At 40.7% G+C, this 23,612-nt stretch overlaps 3 protein-coding genes across 3 annotated transcripts; 2 read left to right on the forward strand and 1 right to left on the reverse strand.

Moving 5' to 3' along the window:
• The first annotated feature begins 1,385 nt into the window (after window positions 1-1,385).
• Window positions 1,386-9,061, forward strand: LOC136440620 (cytochrome P450 4F6-like). The gene is made up of 11 exons (XM_066436697.1): window positions 1,386-1,432; window positions 1,679-1,806; window positions 2,082-2,200; window positions 2,451-2,513; window positions 3,163-3,289; window positions 3,531-3,666; window positions 3,942-4,071; window positions 4,417-4,615; window positions 4,924-5,006; window positions 5,149-5,214; window positions 8,239-9,061. The coding sequence occupies exons 2-11, from the start codon at window positions 1,693-1,695 to the stop codon at window positions 8,336-8,338; spliced, it is 1,137 nt and encodes a 378-aa protein (XP_066292794.1). The 5' UTR covers window positions 1,386-1,432; window positions 1,679-1,692; the 3' UTR covers window positions 8,339-9,061.
• Window positions 9,062-17,799: 8,738 nt separating this feature from the next.
• Window positions 17,800-20,417, forward strand: LOC136440700 (beta-galactoside alpha-2,6-sialyltransferase 2-like). Its single transcript, XM_066436799.1, has 3 exons — window positions 17,800-18,351; window positions 18,945-19,346; window positions 19,872-20,417. The coding sequence occupies exons 1-3, from the start codon at window positions 17,889-17,891 to the stop codon at window positions 20,111-20,113; spliced, it is 1,107 nt and encodes a 368-aa protein (XP_066292896.1). The 5' UTR covers window positions 17,800-17,888; the 3' UTR covers window positions 20,114-20,417.
• A 356-nt stretch (window positions 20,418-20,773) lies between these two features.
• Window positions 20,774-23,488, reverse strand: LOC136440973 (uncharacterized). The gene is made up of 3 exons (XM_066437182.1): window positions 22,796-23,488; window positions 22,120-22,304; window positions 20,774-21,649 (listed from the first exon to the last, which is right to left on the reverse strand). The coding sequence occupies exons 1-3, from the start codon at window positions 22,884-22,886 to the stop codon at window positions 21,185-21,187; spliced, it is 741 nt and encodes a 246-aa protein (XP_066293279.1). The 5' UTR covers window positions 22,887-23,488; the 3' UTR covers window positions 20,774-21,184.
• Between the last annotated feature and the right edge of the window lie 124 nt (window positions 23,489-23,612).

A 23,612-nucleotide genomic window follows, 5' to 3' on the forward strand; every position in this document is an offset into this window, starting at 1 on the left:
CAGCCTGGTGGGACTTTGCGACACCACGAGCCTTCTCGTTGGGCTACTCCTCCCGGCACTTGTCTACGTGTTGGTTGTGGTCGTTAAGTCTCTGTTGGGGCTCCGGAAGGACATAAGTCTGGGAAGCAAGTTCCCCTCCCCTCCCTACCACTGGCTCTACGGTAACAATCACTTGGTAGGTCTGAAACATCCTTACAATTACAACGGTATCAAATTCATGGCGTATCAATACACTGTTATGATCCTCAACCTCTGGAGAGACTAGTATCGTGGGAAGGGGGCACTGGTGGGCATTGTACGTACTGGCAGAGATTGGGAACTATGACAATATGTGAGACGCATTCTGCACAAGCACACCCCTGAGAATGTTTGGGATCTTTAAAACGACGCCATTTTACAAAACTAGAACTCAAAGATCTTATGACTTCGTTAAATATCTAGAGGTTCTCGTATGTCCTGTTTGATTGTAGTTCATTGATCATGCAAATAAGGTTTCGATTAACATTACATGTGACCATTGATCTATTCCTGTTACTCTGTGGTGAACATCACAACGTTACATATTTAGAATACATAAATTTGAAAATATAAACTGGCCGACCAAACACAATATCCCCTTGACCTAGACCGTCTTGTCTGATTAACGAATAATTCTGGCATCTATGTTTCCTAAACTTCCTGCGCTTCCTGTCACTCTGGCAAACGATGTGACCTTTGCTGTCATCTTCCCACTCACATCTGCATCCTGCTAGTCTCCAGTTACAACTCAACCGAGGAACAAATTTTAACCCAGGCCAAACTCTAAAACACACCAAGACAAACAAACAAACAAACAAACAGACAAGCAAACAAACGAAAAACTCAGATTCCGTATCAATATCTGACTTGTATGACACGCAGACTGACTTCACGTTTGGTGAGAAGTACCTGTCCATGACACGGGCGGTTGTGGAGAAGCACCCGCAGGCTCACTCTTTCTGGATGGCGGGATTCAATAATACCATCAACATAACTCATCCGGAAACCATCAAGCAGCTCATGAAATACCAAAGTGAGTTTTTTTTTCGTGACACAGAACAAAATCAAGAGCGTGAATCTTTCTGAAACTACTTTACGTACTTTAAGCCTGATGTATTCAAACTACTGAAGTGCATAATGCAACCTTGCCTACTACAATCTTGTATTATTTATATATATGCCATATATGAAAGGCCAAGTACATGTCAGAAGAATGTAAATTATGTGAACATACTTTTGACACTTGCCAACACAGCAAATACAATTAGTAATCTAGCCATTGCGACATGTAAAAGCACTATTTGTTTTTATCCCAAATTAATCTATATCATCTCAATCTTTTACACACGTTCACCTCTCTCTGTGTTTAAAGGCAAAAAGTCAAATGTGTACGGCACGCTGCACTCATGGCTGGGTGAGTTTTTACCTTGGCCTTTTTTACCTAATGAAAAATTGAGGTATTATCTTTGGTGTGTGCGTGTGTGTGTGTGTGTGTGTGTGTGTGTGTGTCTGTTGTGTTTCCGGATGCATGTATTTGTGGTCAGCATAAGTTGAGAACCTCTGTTTGTATTATACAATTATTTTTTATTATATTGCGAAATGCAATAAAAACTTTTAAAAATGAAGAGAACCAATGGCTAGGATTCATTTGATTTGCTAGGTAACGGCCTGTTCATGAGTGACGGAGACACATGGAAGGTTCGCCGACGTCTCCTCACGCCTGCTTTCCACTTTGACATCCTCAAACAGTACGTCAGCGTCTACAACAGGGAAGCCACGGAAATGATAGTAAGCTTATAAAATTGATGATTTCATTTATTTTACGGTCAATTCTTGTGACCATTTACTATGAGTTAGAAAACTTCTAACGTAATTAATATCATGATTACTGCCTTAGTTCTGATGATAAAGATTTATGCAGCGCAATTTTTCATAGAAATCACTTGCAACATTGTATATATAAATACACTATATATATATATATTACTTAAAGGTATAGGGCTATAGAATGTACTCAACTGTGCCGTTATGTGTACAGACACGAATTTTCTGTGCTTCCACAGAGCAAGCTTTTAGAGACTACCAAGAGAGGTCAAATTTTCGAGATGTTCCAAGAGGCCAGCATGTGTACCCTGGAAACCATCCTACAATGTGCTTTTTCAGGGGGACAGATGTCAGATGAGTAAGTCACTAACAAGTTTCAATTAAAAGGGGACATACATGTACTTGTTTAATGGATTGTGATTAATGAAAACAACACATATTTGTATACATTTCGTGAAAACAATCTAAGGTCAGATTTGATGTACACGCTAACCACTATTACTAACTGCCGACGTTTACAGGGGTACATTTGTCCAAGAAATGTCTTCAGTTACTCGATGAGGAAGAGCTCAATATACCAACGTTTCCATCATTTCTTCCCTCCTCAGGACCAAGAACGAGTACGTCGAAGCAATTAGGAAACTAGAAATCCTGTTTATCGAGATGGTGTTGTAAGTATCTTTAATTCTGCCGTATGTCATAGGATGATCATCGTCAATATTTAACATCAGCCTTTCAGGACATGGGATAGCACATCCAGTCAACAGCTATGTTGTAGAGCGGTTATCGTCATTACTCAACATCAGCCAATCAGCACTGACAAAAAGCATTCAATCAATGGCTTTAATGTATAGTGATCATCACCACCATTCCACATAACCCAATCAACACCGACATAGAGCATCCAATCAATGGTTTTGTTGCAGAGTGGCCATCGCCATATTCAACATCAGCCAATCAACACTGACATAGAGCATCCAATCAATGGCTATGTTGTAGAGCGATAATCACCATATTCAACATCAGCCAATCAGCACTGACATAGAGCATCCGATCAATGACTTTGTTGCAGAGCGGTCATCGTCATTATTCAACATCAGCCAATCAATTTGGAGGTACGTATTTCGCTACCTTTTCGAGTCATTGTTTGACGAATATTCTTGTAACAGCCAATCAGCACTGACATGGAATATCCCATCAATGGGTAATGCGTGTTGGAACTGACTCGCGATTAACATGTAAGACCTTTTGTGAATCCAAATCAAAGAAGACATCACAAGCCATTTTCATTTTTTTTCTATGTTGTTTTTGTGTATGCAGCAACCCAATATTTATAGTAGCACCTTCTGCGTACAAACGGCTTCCACGGGGGCGTGAATACACTCGCCTGTGCAAGTTTGTGCACAACACGTCGGAACTAATCATTGCAAAAAGAAGGCAGCAACTCGTAAGTACTGAAGTGGATACAACAGCGTAATGATTCTTCTAAGCTAAGTAAAGCAAATGACGCTCTTCCCTAGTTAGACATGTACACTCACATATTATAATCAAATGTATCGCTTGCATTTGGTAATGGTCTGCCTTCACGATTTCACCACTGAAAGGGGATGAACACATGGGCCGGTGTTCATTTTAGAGACAAAAAGGCACATAGATGTCAACTTTTGTTTGTTCATAATCAAATCTAGATGCGCGACGGACGTCCTCAACAAACAACCGGCAGGCTGGACTTCCTCGACCTTCTACTGTCAGCGCGTTACGAGGACGGAACTGGGCTAACGGATCTGGAGATCAGGGAAGAAGTGGACACCTTCATGTTTGCTGGTGACGTTCCATCTTGCTTCTTTGTTTCTTTTTCCTCTTTCCATACAATAACACACAGTCCTCCATAACAATCCTGGTAAATGATATTCTACCCGAAAATGGCAACAAAATACAATGGAAATGTTGGTGCAAGTACCTAGGATAATTATGCAGTATAGAGTACTTAATAAAATCAAGTTGCCTACTGTATTATTGAATTGAAAAGGCGTTACGTTAATTGTTGCTTTGGATGGATGGTTGTAAAGAGAATGAAGTTGGAAGAATCGTTTTATCAGGACACGACACGACAGCAAGTTCCCTGTCCTGGACCCTGTACTCCCTGGCTCAACATCCACATCATCAGGACAAGGTGCGGGAAGAAGTGAATTATTTACTGTCTGGCAGGGAGGATGACACAATTCAATGGTAAGACGACATCGCAATACTAGTGCGCTACACGTGAGCGTTGTCCAGGCGCTTCTGGTGGAGGTTATGATAGAACGTTGCACTTTCAGTCGGAAGAAATAAAAGCACCGCAACGGTGGGCGGCTGACTTACACGAGACAATTATGAAATGAATATATGATGACGGTCGTCTCTTTTGAATTATTACGAAATATAAGATACAGGGTTTGAGGGGCATAAACGGGAAACGGACATATGATATATTATCAGGCTAGCCCCTCAGGCCGTGACAGGCGTCGCCGAAAAGTCCTGTGCTTTTTGTTGCAATTCCCACACGCCCTAAATATTTTTACTTTGATATTTCAGGGAAGACTTGCAGAAACTCCCTTACCTGACCATGTGCCTGAAAGAAGCTATGCGGCTTCACTCTCCTCTTGCTCTCATCGAGCGCAAAATGCTGGAGGACACTGTGATTGACGGCGTTACTGTACCAAAGGGGTATGATGTAGCCATACACCTGTACGGACTGCACCACAACCCGGCCGTCTGGGGACCCGATCACATGGTATAGTCGCTCATTGGGGGTCCCTTATTGGTCACTAAAATTTAGCACATCATGCAGATATAACATCAGCTCTGTAAGCCAAGAAAATTGGGACCTGGTAACTTATCACTGAAGATCGAAATTCTAGTGACTGTTGATGACATGACAATAAACCTAGCAAAGTTTCCTATTTTACCTGTTGTTTAATAGTAACTTTTAAGTTGATACCACAGTAAAGCCCAAAGATTGAGGTTTCGGTTGTAATCATCTAAATCACGTTTTAGTATAGAATTATTACCTGCACATTACCACTGGTTATCTCGTTACAGGAGTTTGATCCGAGTCGTTTTCGTCCTGAGCGCATGAAAGACAGAGACTCTCATGCCTTCTTGCCGTTTTCGGCAGGACAGAGGTTAGCCTTGTTTTCGCTTGAATTGTGTTTTTCAAGATCCGTTTTGTCGGTTAGCCGTCTATGTCAGCGCATTATTAGATAATTGAACCATATTCAATTAATGCGTTTGGAATAGTAACATCACATTGTCACCCCTGTTCAGGAACTGCATTGGTCAGAACTTTGCAATGAACGAAGTGAAGGTGCTGCTTGCAAGGCTGATTTACAAGTAAGAGAAACTACCATGCTCATGAAAGAATACATGAAACGTGTATATGCTAGCGACTACATTCATTTTTACTTTACAAAAGTGAGCAGAGCAGTAAAGATAATGAAGGTAATAAGGTATATTATCACATAGGTAGATGGCGTCGACCAATCAGAAGCCTCCATTGCCCACAATAAGTGGTCTGTTATCACGCCATAACACACCACTTATTGACGTCATGTAAGAACAAAACCGTTGCATTTTGTAGAGGGGGTATCTTTTTGATGAATCTTTTTCTTAACCTTGTTTAGAATATCTTTATTGTCTTAAGATTCCCAAAAAAATTTCTTAGGATACATAAACAATACATTTAAAAAGGAAAACAAATTCAACTAGACTGGCCGTCATTTGCTTTAAGAGCAAATTCAGGATGTTTCGCCCATACTCCTCATGCAAGAAGTGGGCTGTCCCAAAATAATTCCTGGGCAAATCCAAGTTTCTGCATAATTTATGCAAATGAGGTCCTCATGAGCATAAGTTATGTCCAGGTGCTTTCACCTTCCCTACATATACCTACATGTTGTCACGGTAAGGGAAATACAAGTTTATGCGCTAATTATGCAAATGAGGTCCTCATTAGCATAATTCATGGCCAGGTCTGATCACCTTTGCTAACGGTGCGTACATGTCAAATTTGACATCTGCAGCTTTTCCGGTAAGGGAATTACAAGTTTATGCAAAAATCATGCAAATGAGGTCCTCATTAGCATAATTTATGGCCAGGTGTGTTCGCCTTTCCTAAAGGTACATACACCTCAAAGATGACATCCGCAGCTTTTACGGTAAGGGACATACAACTTCATGCATCGATTATGCAAAGTAGGTCCTCATTAGCATAATTTATGGCCTGGTGTGTTCGCCTTTCCTAAAGGTACCTACATCTGAAAGATGACATCCGCAGCATTTACGGTAAGGCACATACAACTTCATGCATACATTATGCGAATTAGGTCCTCATTAGCATAAGTAATTGTCAGGTGTAGTCACCTTTCCTATAGGTACCTACATCTCAAATATAACATCCGTACCATGTAACATAAGGTACATATAAGTTTCTGTAATACCATTAGTATAGGTACCCCCTGACATCTGCTTGGTTTTAAGTCCCAGACACGGGGAAGTGTAGGAGGGCTTATGTTACAGTATGACCTAGTTCTTGCTGGGCCCGACAGAAAATAACCAAAAATTGCATCAAAAAATTGCAAAATAAATCATTTTGAAGTAGTGTATGCCAAAAAAAATAATGGGGTCCTTTGGGTAAATATCCAATGCACAACTAAACCAAATGTCAGGTCCTCAGGTTTCAACACCACGGCACTGGAGACCATAATGTGCGACTTTTGTCTGAAAATGACCAAAAAACCTCCATAAAATCATTTTAAAAACTTATATCAAAATAATTTAAAAAGGGTCTAGGGGTATACACGTACTCTACCTGCATACCAAATTTCAGCTTATTTGGTCGACGGACGACCGAGAAGAAGCGATTTGAAGATTTGACAGGAGAAGAAGAAGAAGGAGAAGAAACCTGACAAAAACAATATGTTTCGTTGGCGAAACATAATTCAAGTAAAATTCAAACGGAAGGACTAAAAACAATATTTTTCACACCCCCGCCGTCAAAGTGGAACCGGCCCAGATCAGGCGATCGTTCGCAGAACGCGTTCGAACGTCCGCCATAAGAGTACCACAGTTTTTCGTCGAGGAACTGTCAGACGCCGACTTAGAGTCAGTTTTCGGGTCATGGGAAGTTAGGGAAGACGCCCAGGAACATACTTCATCAGCAGTTGAGAGGCAAGGAAGCTGACGAGTGTCACCAACAAGAAGCAGCGGGCACACGGCCAGAGTCCCCTCCCCACTCATCACATTGTATTTCCCGAAGTAGCAAATCATGGCAGACAAAGAAATCGCCCATGAAACCTCCTACGTTTCTACCCAAGAGGACCCCAGACCGGTATGTTCACGTTTCTGAGGGGTTTTACCTGACGAAAATTAAAAATATTACTGGCAAAGTGATGTCGTCTTGTTCAAAACAAACGCCCCCCTCCCCATGGCCCAAGTCACGAACACGTAACTTCCCGAAACCGATGTGTTGGCATCGAAAGAATTACGGTCAAAATCGCCCAAATTCTTACAGGTTTGTACCTACAATGATCTCGGCTCGATATGTGTACGCTTCTGTGGGATTTTTTCCGGCTTGAGCAATAATTATCCGGGGAAACTACAACTTGCGGCAAAGGGGAGGTAAACATGTACGATTCTTACCACACCTAGGCGTCTAACAACCTGTCAATTTATAACCGTGTGGGCTCGAAGACAAGTCACCGCTTGTTTACATTGGATTATATGAAGATCATATGTACAATGGATTGATTTTACATGTATAGTATTAAATAAAGAATCTATGTATTATACAGAAATTTTTCTCTCTTATATGGGTCAGTTTGGATAGGCTATGTGATAATAATGTTAATGACCCGCCTGTTCCTCGGTGTATATGGTGTCATAACGCCTGGTCATGTGCTATAACCACCTCATAAAACCACCTCGTTCGCTTCGCTCACTCGGTGGTTTTATTCGGTGGTTATAGCACATGACCAGGCGTTATGACACCATATACACCTCGGGGCGGGTCATTAACCCTTAAGTATACAATAAGTGACATGAAAGTCGACAACTAATGCCACTTCTAATCTAAAACAGTTTGATTTCTTTTCTGTATGCAGCGGAATAAGAAATTCACGACGTTTTTGGAGATATATGAAAGAAAAATATTCAATATAAAATATATAATAGAAAGTGCCTTTGATATGTTTGTTTTTTCATAGACCTATTTGAGTAAATTTGTCACTATATGCTAAGATAATAATCAGACGGATTGAGATGCTTAGTTGATAACGAGACGCTTTTTGGACAGTACTTCAGTTCAGTCAAAAACGTTATTGTCTATATGAATGACACTTCCCCTGTCCTTTGTTTCGGCAGATTTGTCTTTGAAGTCGATCCGACTCGTCCTGCGAAGAAAGAAGTGTTGATCATTATGAACACCAAGGACGGCATGTGGATGAAAGCTACACCAGTCTGAACATAAGTTTGATAGTATTAAAGAAAAACAGGCATCATTTAATATTCTAGTACATTTAAAAGATATCATGATAAATTTGATTTACTTGTCAGATCATATAACATAATTACTAGTAACTTTGCAAATTATGATAGTTAGTGTTAATTTTGGTCCACCGTTGCTCTTGTAAGCAAGGCTATGAAAAATTTGGTATTCTTTGTACAGTTGTTGAAGGCTGACCCGGCAGAGAAAAATATTCTGGTTTTGGAGGTAATATTTTTCTGAAGAAAAATTTTTGGAAGAGAAGACCATCGATTAAAATCAATTATGCTAGTTACAGCCTTATTTGCTTAATCAACGGGACAAGATAAAACGAGAAATTCACAAAAGCTCTAAATATTTCATGGAGGTATGAGGTCCCCGAACTCGTTTCATCTGTTTTGTTACTATGCAGGCATTTCGCTTGCTTCATTACCATTCAGTCATTTCACTTGTTTTCAAAATGTTACTACTCAGTTTGCAGATCCATTTTACTTATAGTGACACTATGCAGTTATTTCACTTGAATTGTTACTATGCAATGCACTTGCATGGTTGCCATGCAGTCATTTCACTTGTACATCCAGTTAACTTACTTACATTGTTATAAGATCATACGTAACACAATAGTCCTTACCATTGCACAATTGTGTAAACAATTGTAACACATAGTTATTCTGTCTATCAACCATTTGAATTAATACATTATGAATCATTTAATCATAATCATATAACAAGAAGTCGCAAAAACAGTTGGTTTTCTCCAAACATATCCATACGTAGTCTCCAAGTAGATCTATAGGTTGCAAAGACCGTATCCAACTGGCAAAAGGAGTTTTTATGGGGTTGCAATAAAAACTCATTTTGCCAGTTGGATACGGTCTTTGCAACCGTTAGATCTGCTTGGAGATTAATCCACACGGTCATCAAACCCTTTTCACACAGTCAAATATAAGATAACATAGGAAGTTCTTCATTCACATGATTACTAAGGGTTTGCTTACAATGAATAGTTTCTCTATTATTTAAATGCTTTATGACTGTAGGTCATTACTTTTTAATTTCTTCTTACTATAAGATAATATAGATACCGATCTACAGGTTCATTCCATATGATCAAAGGGTTGGCTAACATTGGATATTTACTCCTGTGCTTAATGTTTTGGTGATGAGAATGAACGGAAAAAGGTACTATCAATAAGGTGTGGAATGTCTTTTAAAAGTTTTGTGTACACGTGAATGAGTTGATAATGACCATGGTCAAGTTAACATGTATCTCTTATCATCCTTCATCTATTCCATTGTTCATAGCTCGCGTATCAACAGTTATTTGATGATTCTTATCGCAATGTTATCAATGTTTCATGCACTGTGTGTATTACTTACTTCTTCTTTATTGTTATTCTAAATGTTAAACCAGTTTGAAGGAGGAGCACATAGAATAAGTCACTTTAGGTTTTCCCCTCCTCCTGCACGTGTTTTTATTAGTATTGTGTTATTTTGTCATGGTGTTTATTGCGCAAATGAATTATCAAACAAATGAAACAAACAGCTGGTGGCAGTGATGCTGATAGTTTGGAACGACGTTAAAGGAAACCCAGGCAAGATTTGGGCCGCGATTTAACGTTTAGAGAAAAGTAGTAGAAACTATCTTTTCTAAACGTTAAATCGCGGTCGCTTTCAATCACTTCCAAAGTGCCAAAATTGTCAACCTGAAAATATCTTTGGAGAGCTGACACCTCCCACCATCTCACTGGCGAGTTTGTTTTGTCAGATGTAGTCGTTAACGCAACTTAGAAAGCGATTTGTCGGAAAATGGCTGATACGAATCTGAGTTTCAATGCGATTCACGTGGTTTGATTGGTCGGGGTGCACGTGAATATTGCTTTGGTTGCCTTTAAGGAATGGTATGTTTTAGTGAAGACCCTGGGGCCACCTGGCATATGAAGGGCAACGGCTTGCTGCATGTGTCGTCATTCCACTTGTTTTGCGTCAGCCATTTGAGGGCGGTGGACTTCATGTAGCTACCACAGTGCTCTTTGTTGTCATGATTATTTGGTTCTTGCGGAGCCCATGGGTTGTATTCCCACCCAAGTTCAGTGCCATCAATCCATTCGAAGCTTCCTTCCTTGCGTTGGTCGTGAAGGCCAAACCAGAAGTTGGAATTGCGGTCGACGGAGCTCTTGAGACCGATGAGAAAGTTGTTGTTATCGGCGTCTCGGGGCATGGCAAGGGTACCGCCATCGAGACGACAATGCAGGACCGCGTCCCCGAAGTTTGCTGGGGTGTTGAACGCCTTGTAACAGGTTCCACGCCATTCCCCATAACCTTTGGGACAGGCAACTAGAAAAAAGGTTTAACGTTGACTATAGTCATACCGAGGGGTTGATTTTAACCTCCTAGGTCATACATATAGGGATAGAATATTTGATATTGACGAAGGACCCCAACTCGCAAAATATGGTGTCATTGAATCGGCTGCATTGAATGCTTTGCATTACAGTCGTGCAATATATGCCCGTTGATTAATATGTCATTTTCTTTAATAGTGGCACTTTCTGATGTAGATACCTCTTTATCGCCGAAAACGTCAATTTGAGCCATATGATCGAAGCCAGGTCAAGAAAACAGATGGACCACTACACAACTGAATATTAATCAATTATAAATATCAATATAGATTCCGGTAAGTCCAATTGTTATCTCCATGAAAAAAGAATTTTCATGGGGATATTGTTTTGCGTACGTTTGCGTGTGTGTATGTTTATGTCACCGTATGCTTAACGTCAGCATAACTGAAGAACGTGTAAATGGATTGTAATGGTATTTGGTTTGTGGGTCGCTGTTGGGAGGAGAAAGGTCAAGGTCGATTTTGGGCCCCCTGGTATGTGTCACTGGAACTGCAATGGGGTATTTGTAATAATCTTCTAAAGAGAATAACTGATTATTTGGTATGCAGGTAGATTGGACAGAGATGTACAAACTGAAGTGCAAATTATGCAAATTGGACTGAATTTGCATAATTTATGAGGAATATATACACCTCCAATCTAGGCATGTGGTCACACTTGTCACATCTGTTAGTCTCAAATCTAGGACAAGAATTCCCCGGGTCCCAACAGCCGGTGATGAGGAAAATCTATACCTCCATAATAAAACGCATCATATATGAAACAAAATTTCATGGAGATTTTGGGTCTTCAGACTCTTGTTTAGTTGGAGAACAGTTTATCTGTTCATAATGTATTTTACCAACTCAGATGAACTTTCATGCTAATATACTCTGAAACGTTTGAGTAGAATGGTCGAGTACCTTCATGTGTAGGTGGTTCGGCAGCTTTCAAAAACATTGACGTTCCATTCTTTCCAGGCGGGCCGATGGGCCCTATCAACCCTCGAGGGCCAGCCGGCCCCATGGCTCCGTTTGCTCCTGGGGGCCCCGGCGGCCCGACAGACACAGGGCCAACCGGCCCCATGGCCCCCTTTTCTCCAGGAGGTTCCGGCGGCCCGATACACACAGGGCCAGCCGGCCCCATGGCTACCTTTGCTCCGGGAGCAGCAAATGGGCCAGAATCTTTTGGGCCAGAAAAAGATAGGGACTGAGTTAAAACATGCAGCCATTGAGGTTTTCCTTGTTCATCGTATGTATCAGTTGAGATTATTGTCTCTCTTGTACAAAGTGAACTACGATGCAAAAGATTTGTATTCAGTCTCTTTTCCGCTTATAGATTATGTATTGACCGGATCCGTGGTATTCATGTTCCTTATACTAGTAGTATGTTTAATGTTCTTCTCCTGTTGTTGTTGTTTTGTTAATGTGAAAATGAACAAAATAAAAAAAGACATGTACGTCCATTTTTGGAAGACGATCAACTTAATGTTCGCCGAACAACCACACGGTAAACTTTGTATTTACCGTAAAATCATTATCATCTCAATGAGTTGACACATGAAATGTACTCTGTTACATTGTTGTGTCACTGCTCTGTGCAGATAAGACGAGCAAATACTGTCATTTGAATCGATCTGTAGAACATAAGACATAGCATTCATGAAATTGCCATCATCTAATCATATGGAATTATTATATGTATCATTTCATTACTACATGCTACTAACCTTCAAGTTCTACAATTCGTTGCTTCATCTTCCTGTCCTGTGCTCTAAGCTCAGCAATCTCATTAGAAACAGTTGTCACTTTAACTATGTAAGGAAAGAAAGAAAGAAAATTACGATAGGTTTCTGCAACGACACTATTAAGATTCCAACAACACAATCATCATTTTGCAAGTACCATAATGATCGGTCTGCAAAACATGACAGTAGCATAACTTCAACCAAGGCGATTAGTAAGTAATTAAAACCAACTGACCTGCAAAGTAAGCCAGTAGAGTGACGATAACCACGAGTAGGGCGGTACAGGTGGTTATGGCAATCCAAAGCTTTTTGCTCAGGCCGCTAGGAGATGTTTTGTCAGTGACAGCATCGGAGGTCGCTGTTTCACAAAACAACAAGCGTTTTTATAATTTTTTTGTTTCATCTTGTCTCATTAAATATGAAAATAATGTAATTGTAAGAAGCACACTCTATAAACATAAGCAATCGTGCTTGTTGCCTTATACTTATGAAATGAATGTGAATAAAATATGAAATAAGAAATATAGAAATGACTGCGCAACAACGAAAGTATTTACCTGCTCCTGAGGCGTACATAGGGTTGGGCACATTGGCAGCTGCGTCGGCAATTGACCTCCAATTAGTCTGAGACTGCTGCACGGGCGTGGTGCCTGGAGGAAAATTACAGAATCATGATGTTTGGGCAAAAATAGAATTATCTTAGTAAATCCAGTGCTGCAAATGACGACTACATTGAAGAAGAAAAAGAACTTTGTGTAACGTATGTCATTATGAGGCCATAGTAGTATATATGCAATGACTGTTATGACCAACAAATGTTCTGAGTCACTCTTTTTATTTCATCAATGGTGAAACTTGTGAAAGAAAGAACTTGTGTCGTCTGATTTTCGATCCTGATGTTTCATTTTGTCCGGTCACCTTGGTATTTACACTCATTTTAGATGATACATACATGTACACACCATTTCGTTAAATCATTAAGGTTATCCTCGTTAAAAAATTTAAGAATTGTATATTCACACGAAACATTGATCTTTTATTTCATTTTACTTTTTCGAGAGAATAGGGCAACGGAAGAAGTACAGGTGCAAGAAAAAATTCATCGAATATACTCTCAGCTATCAATGTTTCATTCGGGGGTTTAGGAGTGGTCGGGATTTTCCCCTCCCTCCAGGCGTTAAAAATTGAAGCCTTTGTATGGAGAATATACATCTAAGACCTTGCAAATGAAAATGTCTCAGGCGTCACCGTCCTTTGTCGTTTGAAATGTGACTTCGCAGGACGAACATTCCATTTGCGTACTAGATAGTAGTTAGTAAATCATGAAAACTCACCAGTGTTGGCAGTCCGTGTCTGGTCGTGCTTCTGCCCCTGCATGATGCCACTTGTCAGGTTTCCGAACAGCAGAAACACGCCCTACCTCAGGCAAGGGCGGGGGTGTATATGACTTTGAACAGTCGAGACCTATTATATGAACACGTATAATTGTTTTCGTAGCTAGATGTTGAAAACACTTTAAGAAAAACATAGTGCAATGTTTTCTGAATTGTTTATGAAGTAAAAATGATGAGTTTATTGTATACATTTACACATGCCTACTTAGTAAAAAAACAAACATTTTAGACTAAATGTGTTATTACACATAGTCCTTATTAATGCTAGGGTCACATTTCTAATCCGGGGCCCGGCCGGGCAGTCTTTGGGAACGAAAATTATGATATAAAAGACAACAAAACCACAAAACGTACGCAAAAGTATCTAAGAGCATAGCTTGTGCAAATCTATTGACATACACTTTGACTTTTCGTTTCCGCAAACAGCCCGACCGGGCCCCGGTTGGGAAATGTGACCCTAGCATAACTAGTACAACAGTCTTCCCTGTACGGATTGTTGAACGATAAAGTTTGTTTTGCACTATAATTTTGGACTCATTTACTAGAGACAGCTCCAATTTTCTCAGTTCTCTTACGTCAGTGAATACTAGTAGTTCTTATCACCAAATAGAATCTTAAGTTTCAAATATAGTCCAGCCGACATTGTGACAATTTGTTTGTTGGTGAGATTTCGGTGAGATTTTCTAATTCAATAAACCTTAACACAAGACCAGATGCTACTTTTTGACGTGCTCCAATGTCTTCGTCCATTTACTGATGATCAGTCTCTCTTTTGAAGCTCACGCACATGCCTCAATTACTATTACGAGTGTGTCTGCGATTAGGTTTATGCGAAATGTAATTTTACCGATTCCAAAAGGAGCAATATCAAAGCGTCAAGACTAACTTTTATCTATCGTGTGAAAGCTTTTTCAATCCTTCAGCGTACATGAAACTTTGTATCATAGCCGATATGCTAATTAGACGACCTGAGATTTTCGAAAAAAATGCCAATTTGCAACTATGCTTGGAGTGTTGACATGTGAACATGTTGTTTTTTGTTTTTGCTTTATTTATTTGCACAACAAGAAAGTACATGATACATAATACGATAAACAATAGATAAAACAGGTGTGGGAGGAGGGGAAAGGCGTACATGTATTTTTACTAGGCCCTCCTCCTCTATAGTAATCAAAATTAATTATGATCAATAAATCATAAATTAAATTAGTATATAGAATGCGGTAGCGATACAACAAGGATAATAAGATAACTGATGTTATAAATTAAGATTAGATAATAATTGAACATATGAGGCTACTACAGGGGCTACGATAGCTTATGAGATTGGTTTTCAGGGCACTTTTAAACGTCAGAGAATATTGTTTGTTTTGAGTGGACCATTTTTACTTAGAAAAGCTTCTCCTATAAAACATTAACACAAACACTCTTTCTTTATCATGTTTTCGTGATATTGTGTACATATCTCCCACATAATTTCCAGTGGATCACTAGCACTCTGCTATTACATTTAGTTTCATGTTTTCTTATGACAGAGGCAGATTCATCATAGCATATAAGATTGGTACTCAACTAAAACACCTAAATCACTCGGGCTTGGCTTTTTTTGGCCCGGCCGGGACCCCGAATTATTTTAACTCGGACTTAAAATCAACTCGGGACCAAGTAACAAATAGACACCGTGAGCTAATCGTGCGGACACCGAGAGGTACCTCCCCTCCCGTACCCGGCAGCCCACCGGACAAATCTGTGGCTTCGGGGCCCGGCCGGGACTATACTCCCTACGGGCAGGAGCGAAATTGGGACCTAAGCATTATCAGACACTTTTTATTTTGGCCTTGTTGGAAACAGACATATGAACAGTATCACTACTGGCGTATTTTGCTTTAGCGCAGGCATTTTTCAACACAGTAGAGCCTATCGTCATTGGCACTGTATTGACACCCCTCTTTATGCTTCGGTCCCATTTCCAATCCGGGGTCTAGCTGGGATGATTGTGAAAACGAAAAAATAAAAAAAAGGCACATCAACAAAATACACAATATATGGCTAGAAGTAATCTCTTTACGTTTTGTGTCTTTTGTTGCCTTTTGTATCATATTCTTAGTTACCACAAGCTGCCCGGCCGGGCCCCGGATTGGAAATGGGACCGAAGCATTATTTACCCCTGTGACCTGGGTGTTTTCAGCGTGTGTATAGAGTTTCACTGGTGCGTTAAGACAAATTTGTCCCGCTCGGTCACAAGAGCACAGCGTAAAAGAGCAATGCGCTAGACATGTCATAATATTACCATGATGTTTTGCCTACCGACTTGCTCACTTGGATACCAAACAACGTCAGGAATCCAGTTTTCTGAAGAACATGTTCTACGAGCCTCAGGTGAGGTGTGATATGTCGGACCGAAAACACCAGTGAGCATTACCTTCCCTTCCTCCATAACCAAGGCTGTAACTCTAGTCTGGTAGGCAATCACATGTATCGGGTAACCTTCGAAAAGCCCCTACAACCCACAGTTGTCAGTTTTAATTGTAGCACATTGCATCTTCCGCCACGTATTGTATAATAAAGAAGGTTCACTGGGTTGCTTTCAGCGATGCCTTGTCTGGGAAAGGTTTGTAACACCTTCAAAGACCTGTTTTGCTGCTATACAATAACATGGTACTATACTGGATTAAAATGGAGTCTGTTAATCAAGCAGAAACAGGATTAGCACGGAACAAAATATCTACCGGGCATGCGCACTATGAACTGGATACCTGCTGGCCCAAGTACACTTGTGAACAGGTGAGTCACTAAACGTCTATAAATCACCCCTTTTTTGTACCAAACTTTTGGCCAGATGTTGTTCTTCGTTTTTTAACACCCACGTCTCCGACTGTTACGTCTGTGTCTTTCTAAGGTTTATTTCCTCTTTCCTACCTTTCTACTTCCGGTTCCCTTGGCAAAGGCACCACCATTGACCGTGACTTACGACCTCCCTGTTCATACCGCACTGAGGCTGGTCCAGTGGCGTGAACCATCCAGGCTTGTTCGAAAGCTGAAAAAACTCTTCTTCTTGTCATATAGGAGGTGATTAGAGTTGGTATGCAACCCCTATTGTACAGTAATTAACATCCTAGAACGCGTGTCAGTATCAGCAAGCATTGCTCTGCTGTCGTGCCATTCGTGAACAGAAAATGTACACTTCATCACTGATTAAGGCGCGTGTGATAGCCCTCTCCCGTGTGATTCGCAACAAAACCAAGTACATGTTACCTAGGTGTAGGTTTTTAAACGCTTTTACACCTCCTTGTTTTTGATGTCTAGTAATAATACTGGTAGCTACAACATGCTTTGTCTGTGGTGGTCGTTCGTATGTAAACAACAAGTAGAATTTCCAATCTAGATGCCACATTTTATCGTCTGATAGCAGCAGTGCATTCGTACTGAGTGTGATGAAGTTAGAGTCTGATACATTCAGGCATGTTTTGTACCGAGGCTGACTTAACCATTACAGTGATAGATTAATCCCGGTGGCTGCGTGCCACTTGTGACAAGGACAGACGCATATCATAAATATTTAATCTTCCTCATTGCATTTTATCATTATGCACCTTCATAACCTCTTATATTTGAATTATTTATTACCTTCGCGTAAAATGTTATATCTAAGTGCAGTTTCAGTCTGTGGACAGTTACAATAGACAGAACATGCTATAATACCTCAGTGGTACGTAGAATAAGAATAAGAATTTCATACAGATAAGGTATGTAACCCTGGTACAGATTATTGATTTAAACATGGATGATGCACATTATGGCATAATGAGACCAAATTACTTGACGAATGTTTGAGTTCATGGAACTCTACTTTATATGTATAACGACTTATTTCAGCTTGTCCGTGTAGCTCGGTTTAGCTTTAAGTGATTGTCTGTTTATTTTTTTCAGCTCTTATACTAGTACATTACGGACACTACTTGGTGACGTGTTTGAAAGGGAAAAACTCAACGGAACAAATCATGGGGAAAAGGATGCTCCTGCTTATCGTTGCTGGTCTGTGTGTTTGTGCAATGGTCTATATTATCTTACCCAAGACATTGATGACAAGGTCTGTGTTTAAAGCCTATAAAGCTATGGATGATAGGAAATCTCAACTTCCAATGCTACAAAATGCCACACATCAGTATATACCAGTGCATGCTATGGACGCCGAGTTAGTTGGAGCATTCAGAAACACGCCGACTAACCACACGGAAATCAATCCGCGCGAAGCCGAAAAACTGTCAAAATTACGACAAGAAATGTTGTGTAGATTGAAGAAGAAGGTTCCGTTTTCCACCATAACAAGGAAACAGGCGGCCAAAGATAAAAACAATGGCGTCTTGCCGGAGGAGAGTCTGGAGAAGTTGGTGCACTTTAACTCGTGCGCAGTCGTCAGTAGCAGTCACGCCCTGAGGCTTCACACGTACGGTCGGGAGATAGGTAATGACCTGGTCACATTCGTCATGCGATCGTCGTACAATCGTACGGCGAGCGTTCTTGCAATAGTCGTGCATGTGTCGTACAAACTGTCTTGTTACTGAAAAGGCAGTCTTACATCCTCGTCGGCTGCCACAGCTAGCCTCCGTTGCAGACTCCTTCCGGCTGTTTTCATTTTCTAAGTTCCAGTTTTACTATTACCTGGACGAGATGCCCCACTGGGGTTTTGTCCAGTATGATTAAGATTAAGAAGATTAAGATTACATTTTTTTCTTGTTGTTGGCCGGGAAGCAATTAGAAAAGAAATGTAATAGTATAAAAACAAAAACTTGAAAAAGAAAACAGCCGGGAGGAGTCTGCATCGGAGGCTAGCCACAGCCTGCTTAGATACTTTTCACCCTCAAAATCGAACGGCGACATACGAAGAATGTGACCGCACCCTAAGTTGGGATGGTTACATATCATATATTGGTAGAAAAAAGTACATGTTTCAAATTTTTGTGATTTTCATGAAAGCCCTCCGCATTGCCATGAGTCATACTGAGGTCTAATCCAAACGCAGAACATACAGATTATCGGTCACATTTCTCTTTCAGACAGCCACGATGCCGTGCTGAGATTCAACTGCGCACCCACGCACACGTTTGAACAGTTCGTCGGAAAACGGACTGACATTCGTCTGATCAACACACTCATACCTCACCGAAAGTGCGGGGATGAATTCTGGAGCGAGAACAGTACCATATTCACACACGGATCATTAGTGATTAGAAACATGGATGGCATCAACTTGGAACCACGAGGAGTGGACGCTAAAAAGGATCCTCATCATGCGTTTGATAACTTGATAAAATACAGGAAGACATTTCCAAACAGGTCTTTGCCTTTCATACAGAGGCCTAGATTTGGGCAGGACATCAAGACAGAGATGGCGCGTTTCTGTGCTTCTACTGGAATGTGTGAGAAGACAAAGATGAGTCCAAGTACAGGACTATTTGGTAAGAATTACATTTTTATTAAACCTCGACTAGAAAATATCAATACCCTTCTTTTTTTCTCTCTTTGTATGGAAACTTAAACTTCAGCAGCTCTTTAGATCGAGTGCAACGCAGCCCAGCAAACGGCTCAACTGAATATAAAATTCAATGTTCTCTAAAACCAATGCAAGACTTTTGTACACAACGAAGTGTTTTATTCAACCGACCTTTCGATGACCGTCTGGCACATTCCTCAGGGCAATTCTGACTGGTTCCCTATGCACTGCAACGGTAGGTGTCGCTACTTATGATGCGGTTCCAAACGAAAGTATTTACATATACAGAGAGCAGCGTTTACGATGCGGTGGCCAAACGCAAAGGAGCGTATTATACAATGCAATTTATGTTCGTGGAATCGCGAACTTTCGTGTGAGTTATAGACGGTCGGCATGTCCTTACCCGTCGGTATACCGATATATTTGCCTTACTGCTTAGCCACGCCTTTTGTGGAATGACTATCATCAGCTTCTTAACACTATTTTACAGGTGTGGTGATGATGATGCACCTCTGTGACTGGGTCCATGTCTACGAGTTCGTTCCGTCCAACAGAGACAACACGACGCTCATCTATTACTTCGCAGAGACTGCTGTTCGATCGCCGCATGACCTACATTCTTACAACCAGGAGCGAACTTACGTCAAAACATTGTCACTGACTCCCTATGAAGTTATAAACGATACGGGCGTGGTACTTATACAAGGACTCTCACAGACTCGATGTGGTTGATACCATTTTTACGTCTTACCACTTACCCTCGCTAAAGCAGTACATGACCATTCGAATGTCTATGTTTCGCATTATTTATTGCATACAACCAAGGAGATTTTAATATTTATATTACATAGAGTTATGCTGCAGTCCTAGGCCAAATTGAACATTAAAGCGCGCTTCTAAACAGACAATTTACTATCGTTACAAAAAAGCTGTCAGAGCTGAAAACAGGTCATTTTGTCGACAGTGTCGTTTTTGTTATAATGCTGTTTGAAATGTATAGTGTCATTGCTTTAAAATGTAGTAAGATATAAGAAGTAGTTCTCAATACCATTGTTTTTTATTGTTATTATTATACCTATGTTATATGTACTTGCAATTGACCCTCAGATATGTATTTGCAATAAACTTATTAATATTGCATAATAAACAATCGTCATGGAAACGATGTTGATCGGCTTGATTTCAGAATTTCGACTACAATATTGTGAATGAAAGGTTATGAACTTTACAAGTATGTAATAGTAGCTACAACACGCTTACCTTGCGTTGGTCGCCCATAGCACTTTCTCCGCGACATCGAATTCTTGAAAATTCTCGCTCAATTCTAACCCAGTTTATATGAGTCATTGGTCATACGTCATAACAACACTGACAATGGGTAAGGATGCATATTTGTTTATTCATATTTACTTCTTTCAGATCAAAGCTTAAGGCAACAATGGGCCTAGCGTATATAACGTAATATAGAGTGTACATTATAAGAAAATATGTACATAAGTTGGGAAAACAAAATCGAAGATGTACACAGAAATTAGCACAATGAAACAATAACAATTAAGGATAAACATATATAAACAACTTAACTCAAGCATAGATTTAGCGTAAATCGTAGCCAGCCTTCCTGAATTTTGCGTAATACGTAGACGGTCCGCCTGAATTTAGCTTAAAGCGTTGTGGGGACAGGCCCCCATTTAAGAACTATGTTACAAAATCAATTTTCCGCCCGGACTGAACATACTAGTGTCCACCCACGTACATAGGTTCGTGGTCTACCGCTACACATGTATATCATTGATGACCAATCTACCCAAAGATGTCTCCGAAGAAACTCTCCAATAATTCTTCTGAAGATTCTTCTGAAGATTCCTCGGAGGATTCCTCGGAAGATTCTTCGGATTCCTCGGAAGATTCTTCGGATTCCTCGGAGGACTCCTCGGACGATTCTTCGGATTCCTCGGAGGATTCCTCGGACGATTCTTCGGATTCCTCGGAGGATTCCTCGGACGATTCTTCGGATTCCTCGGAGGATTCCTCGGAACTGTCTACGTCATCACCGTCAGTGTTCTCATCTTCGTCCGAGGCGCCTGTCTCCTCTTCTCCGTTGCCGCCATTTTCATCTCCACCCGTCTCGGTCTGTTCTCCGTTCTCGTTCCCATCTCCCGCCTCGGTCTGTTGTCCGTTCTCGTTCCCATCCCCTCCCTGGTTACCGCCGTCTTCCTCAGAGCTGTCGTCTGTCTGTTCTTGCTCTGTAGAGCTGTCATCTTTAGTCTGCAAGGAGAACGACAACAAAAACTGAGCTAAGGACGAACCACAGACCATATAATTCAATAGACAAAACGACGAAAGATATCAGGTGAAGGATGATTAATAATGTTGTGTTTCCGGTTTTGGCCCAGAAAAAAGATTAGAGTCAGTACGTGTGGATGTTTTAAATCTTTCTCAGATTTCGGCCGTGATCAAACAAATACAGTTTAGCAATCTAAAACTGTAATGCCTCAGGGTTTTTTTCATATTCTAGTTATGCAGATATACATGTACAAGCACTCTGTCTCAGATGTCAGATCGAAAATTTGACTTCCCATACCAGCGGTCAAAACAAAAAGGCTAGGGTTGGCAGGTTTTTGCTAGGGTCGGCCGGGTAACCGAAAACACAACATTTTTTTCCTAGACCTATGAACAATTTCCGACATTTCTAAACAATCCGTTTGCATAGAAAACTCCTGGTTAGAGGTACATACCCCACAAGGAGCCGGTACGTTTGACGGCCAGTCACACTGCTGTTGGTCTTCATCGAAGACGATGTCTCCCGGCGCACAGTTGCGGTGGAACGGTTCGGAGTGACCCTCCACGCACTCGAAGTACCGCTGACAGTCCTGCAGATCTTGGTACAGACGGCCGAACTCTTTCCCTTCACATGAGAAATCTGGAAGGAACGTGCATAAAAGCACAATGTTATTGAAATCTCAAAACTTAACATAAACCGACTGGTCTCATGAAAGATACAAGCAAGGAAGTTTGGATAAGGCCAGGAAAATGATAATATGGTGGCATTGTTTGCAACTCAACATTGGCATTTTCAACGTCATTTTACCCCATCAAAGCACAAAGGTGTGAGAAAACATTGTTACAGTCAAATCATGGCAACGGTCTGAGCCATTACTAATAGTAATTCTTGATTTGTTAGCTGTAACTTAATTTTAGCTGATTTAATGGTCACTTGTCAACCGCTAAAATTTCATCATCACTAATATTTGATTATTAGTATTTCAGACAGTAATGTTTGTTCAAACCATTAGAATTAAGTGCCGTGACCTACTCCATTTTCCCCCGAACCGCTATATTAAAGTGATTTACCACCCAGACGCATTGTTAAATGTACGATTTAAGGTACATGTAGTTAGACTGTTGACTTACAGTTCGATCTAGCTCTGCGATGGTGCCTAGCGGGCACGGAGATAACTGCAGCCGGCAGGACTGCAAGCAGGACCAAGAGTAGACGGTTCATGTTGAAGTCTTAAGAGTTGGTCTAACTGGAATCTAAGAACCTGTCGATGTCTTGTTGATGGGGCCTTGGCGAACCGGTATTCTGTGGACTGAGACTTCGAGTCTACTTTTATATCTTACAAGAAAGCTGTTTACGACTTAAAGTCTTTGTTGATGTTTGTACTCAAACGCGTCACGAGGAGAAAAGTACACACAACACTACGTCATGACGCGTCCCAGTGACGTGCCTATCAGCTGTCGTTATCGATACGATCAGCAATTTGCATTGATAGCAAATTTTGGATTATCAGTAGCAAAATTTCAGTCTCAAAATTACTTGTAAGCTTCCATAGGCCAGATGCACCTGTACTTCTATTTTTAAGTTGGTGGCAAGATGGTTTTGTGGTTAGCGTTGTTGACTTAGAATCGTATAGTTTTGGGTTCAAATGCCTAGCAATCCCAAACGCTGTGCCTTGGGGAAGGGACTTAGCACTCATTTCACTCTACTCATGTGAAAATGAGCCTCTAGCTTCGGTTAGGGGCGTCCTCTCGAATTGGAGGTAAAGTCGGAGGTCCTGTTTGTGAGGAGAGCCACACCTCGTGAAAGTTAAAGATCCCACCACACTTATCCGTTATCGAATGATTAGGGGTCCTTTTCGATGTCAGTGAATCAAAACTTACAGTCCGGACTTACGCAGCTTAACCTATTGCACATTACTGGTGTGTTATGGCTAAAAAGGTAGCTATA

This window comes from Branchiostoma lanceolatum, chromosome 8, assembly GCF_035083965.1.
Source record: "Branchiostoma lanceolatum isolate klBraLanc5 chromosome 8, klBraLanc5.hap2, whole genome shotgun sequence".
Lineage (NCBI taxonomy): Eukaryota > Metazoa > Chordata > Leptocardii > Amphioxiformes > Branchiostomatidae > Branchiostoma > Branchiostoma lanceolatum.

Excerpts from the sequence above, each read along its gene's own strand:
- LOC136440620 (XM_066436697.1), top strand. The coding sequence starts at position 1,693 with ATGAGTGACGGAGACACATGGAAGGTTCGCCGACGTCTCCTCACGCCT. Across the intron at positions 1,807-2,081 it reads GGGAAGCCACGGAAATGATA|AGCAAGCTTTTAGAGACTAC; the intron begins GTAAGCTTATAA and ends GTGCTTCCACAG. Across the intron at positions 5,215-8,238 it reads CTTGCAAGGCTGATTTACAA|ATTTGTCTTTGAAGTCGATC; the intron begins GTAAGAGAAACT and ends TTGTTTCGGCAG.
- LOC136440973 (XM_066437182.1), bottom strand. The coding sequence starts at position 22,886 with ATGAACCGTCTACTCTTGGTCCTGCTTGCAGTCCTGCCGGCTGCAGTT. Across the intron at positions 22,305-22,795 it reads TCGCAGAGCTAGATCGAACT|ATTTCTCATGTGAAGGGAAA; the intron begins GTAAGTCAACAG and ends CGTTCCTTCCAG. Across the intron at positions 21,650-22,119 it reads ACGTACCGGCTCCTTGTGGG|ACTAAAGATGACAGCTCTAC; the intron begins GTATGTACCTCT and ends TTCTCCTTGCAG.
- LOC136440700 (XM_066436799.1), top strand. The coding sequence starts at position 17,889 with ATGGGGAAAAGGATGCTCCTGCTTATCGTTGCTGGTCTGTGTGTTTGT. Across the intron at positions 18,352-18,944 it reads CACGTACGGTCGGGAGATAG|ACAGCCACGATGCCGTGCTG; the intron begins GTAATGACCTGG and ends TTTCTCTTTCAG. Across the intron at positions 19,347-19,871 it reads TCCAAGTACAGGACTATTTG|GTGTGGTGATGATGATGCAC; the intron begins GTAAGAATTACA and ends ACTATTTTACAG.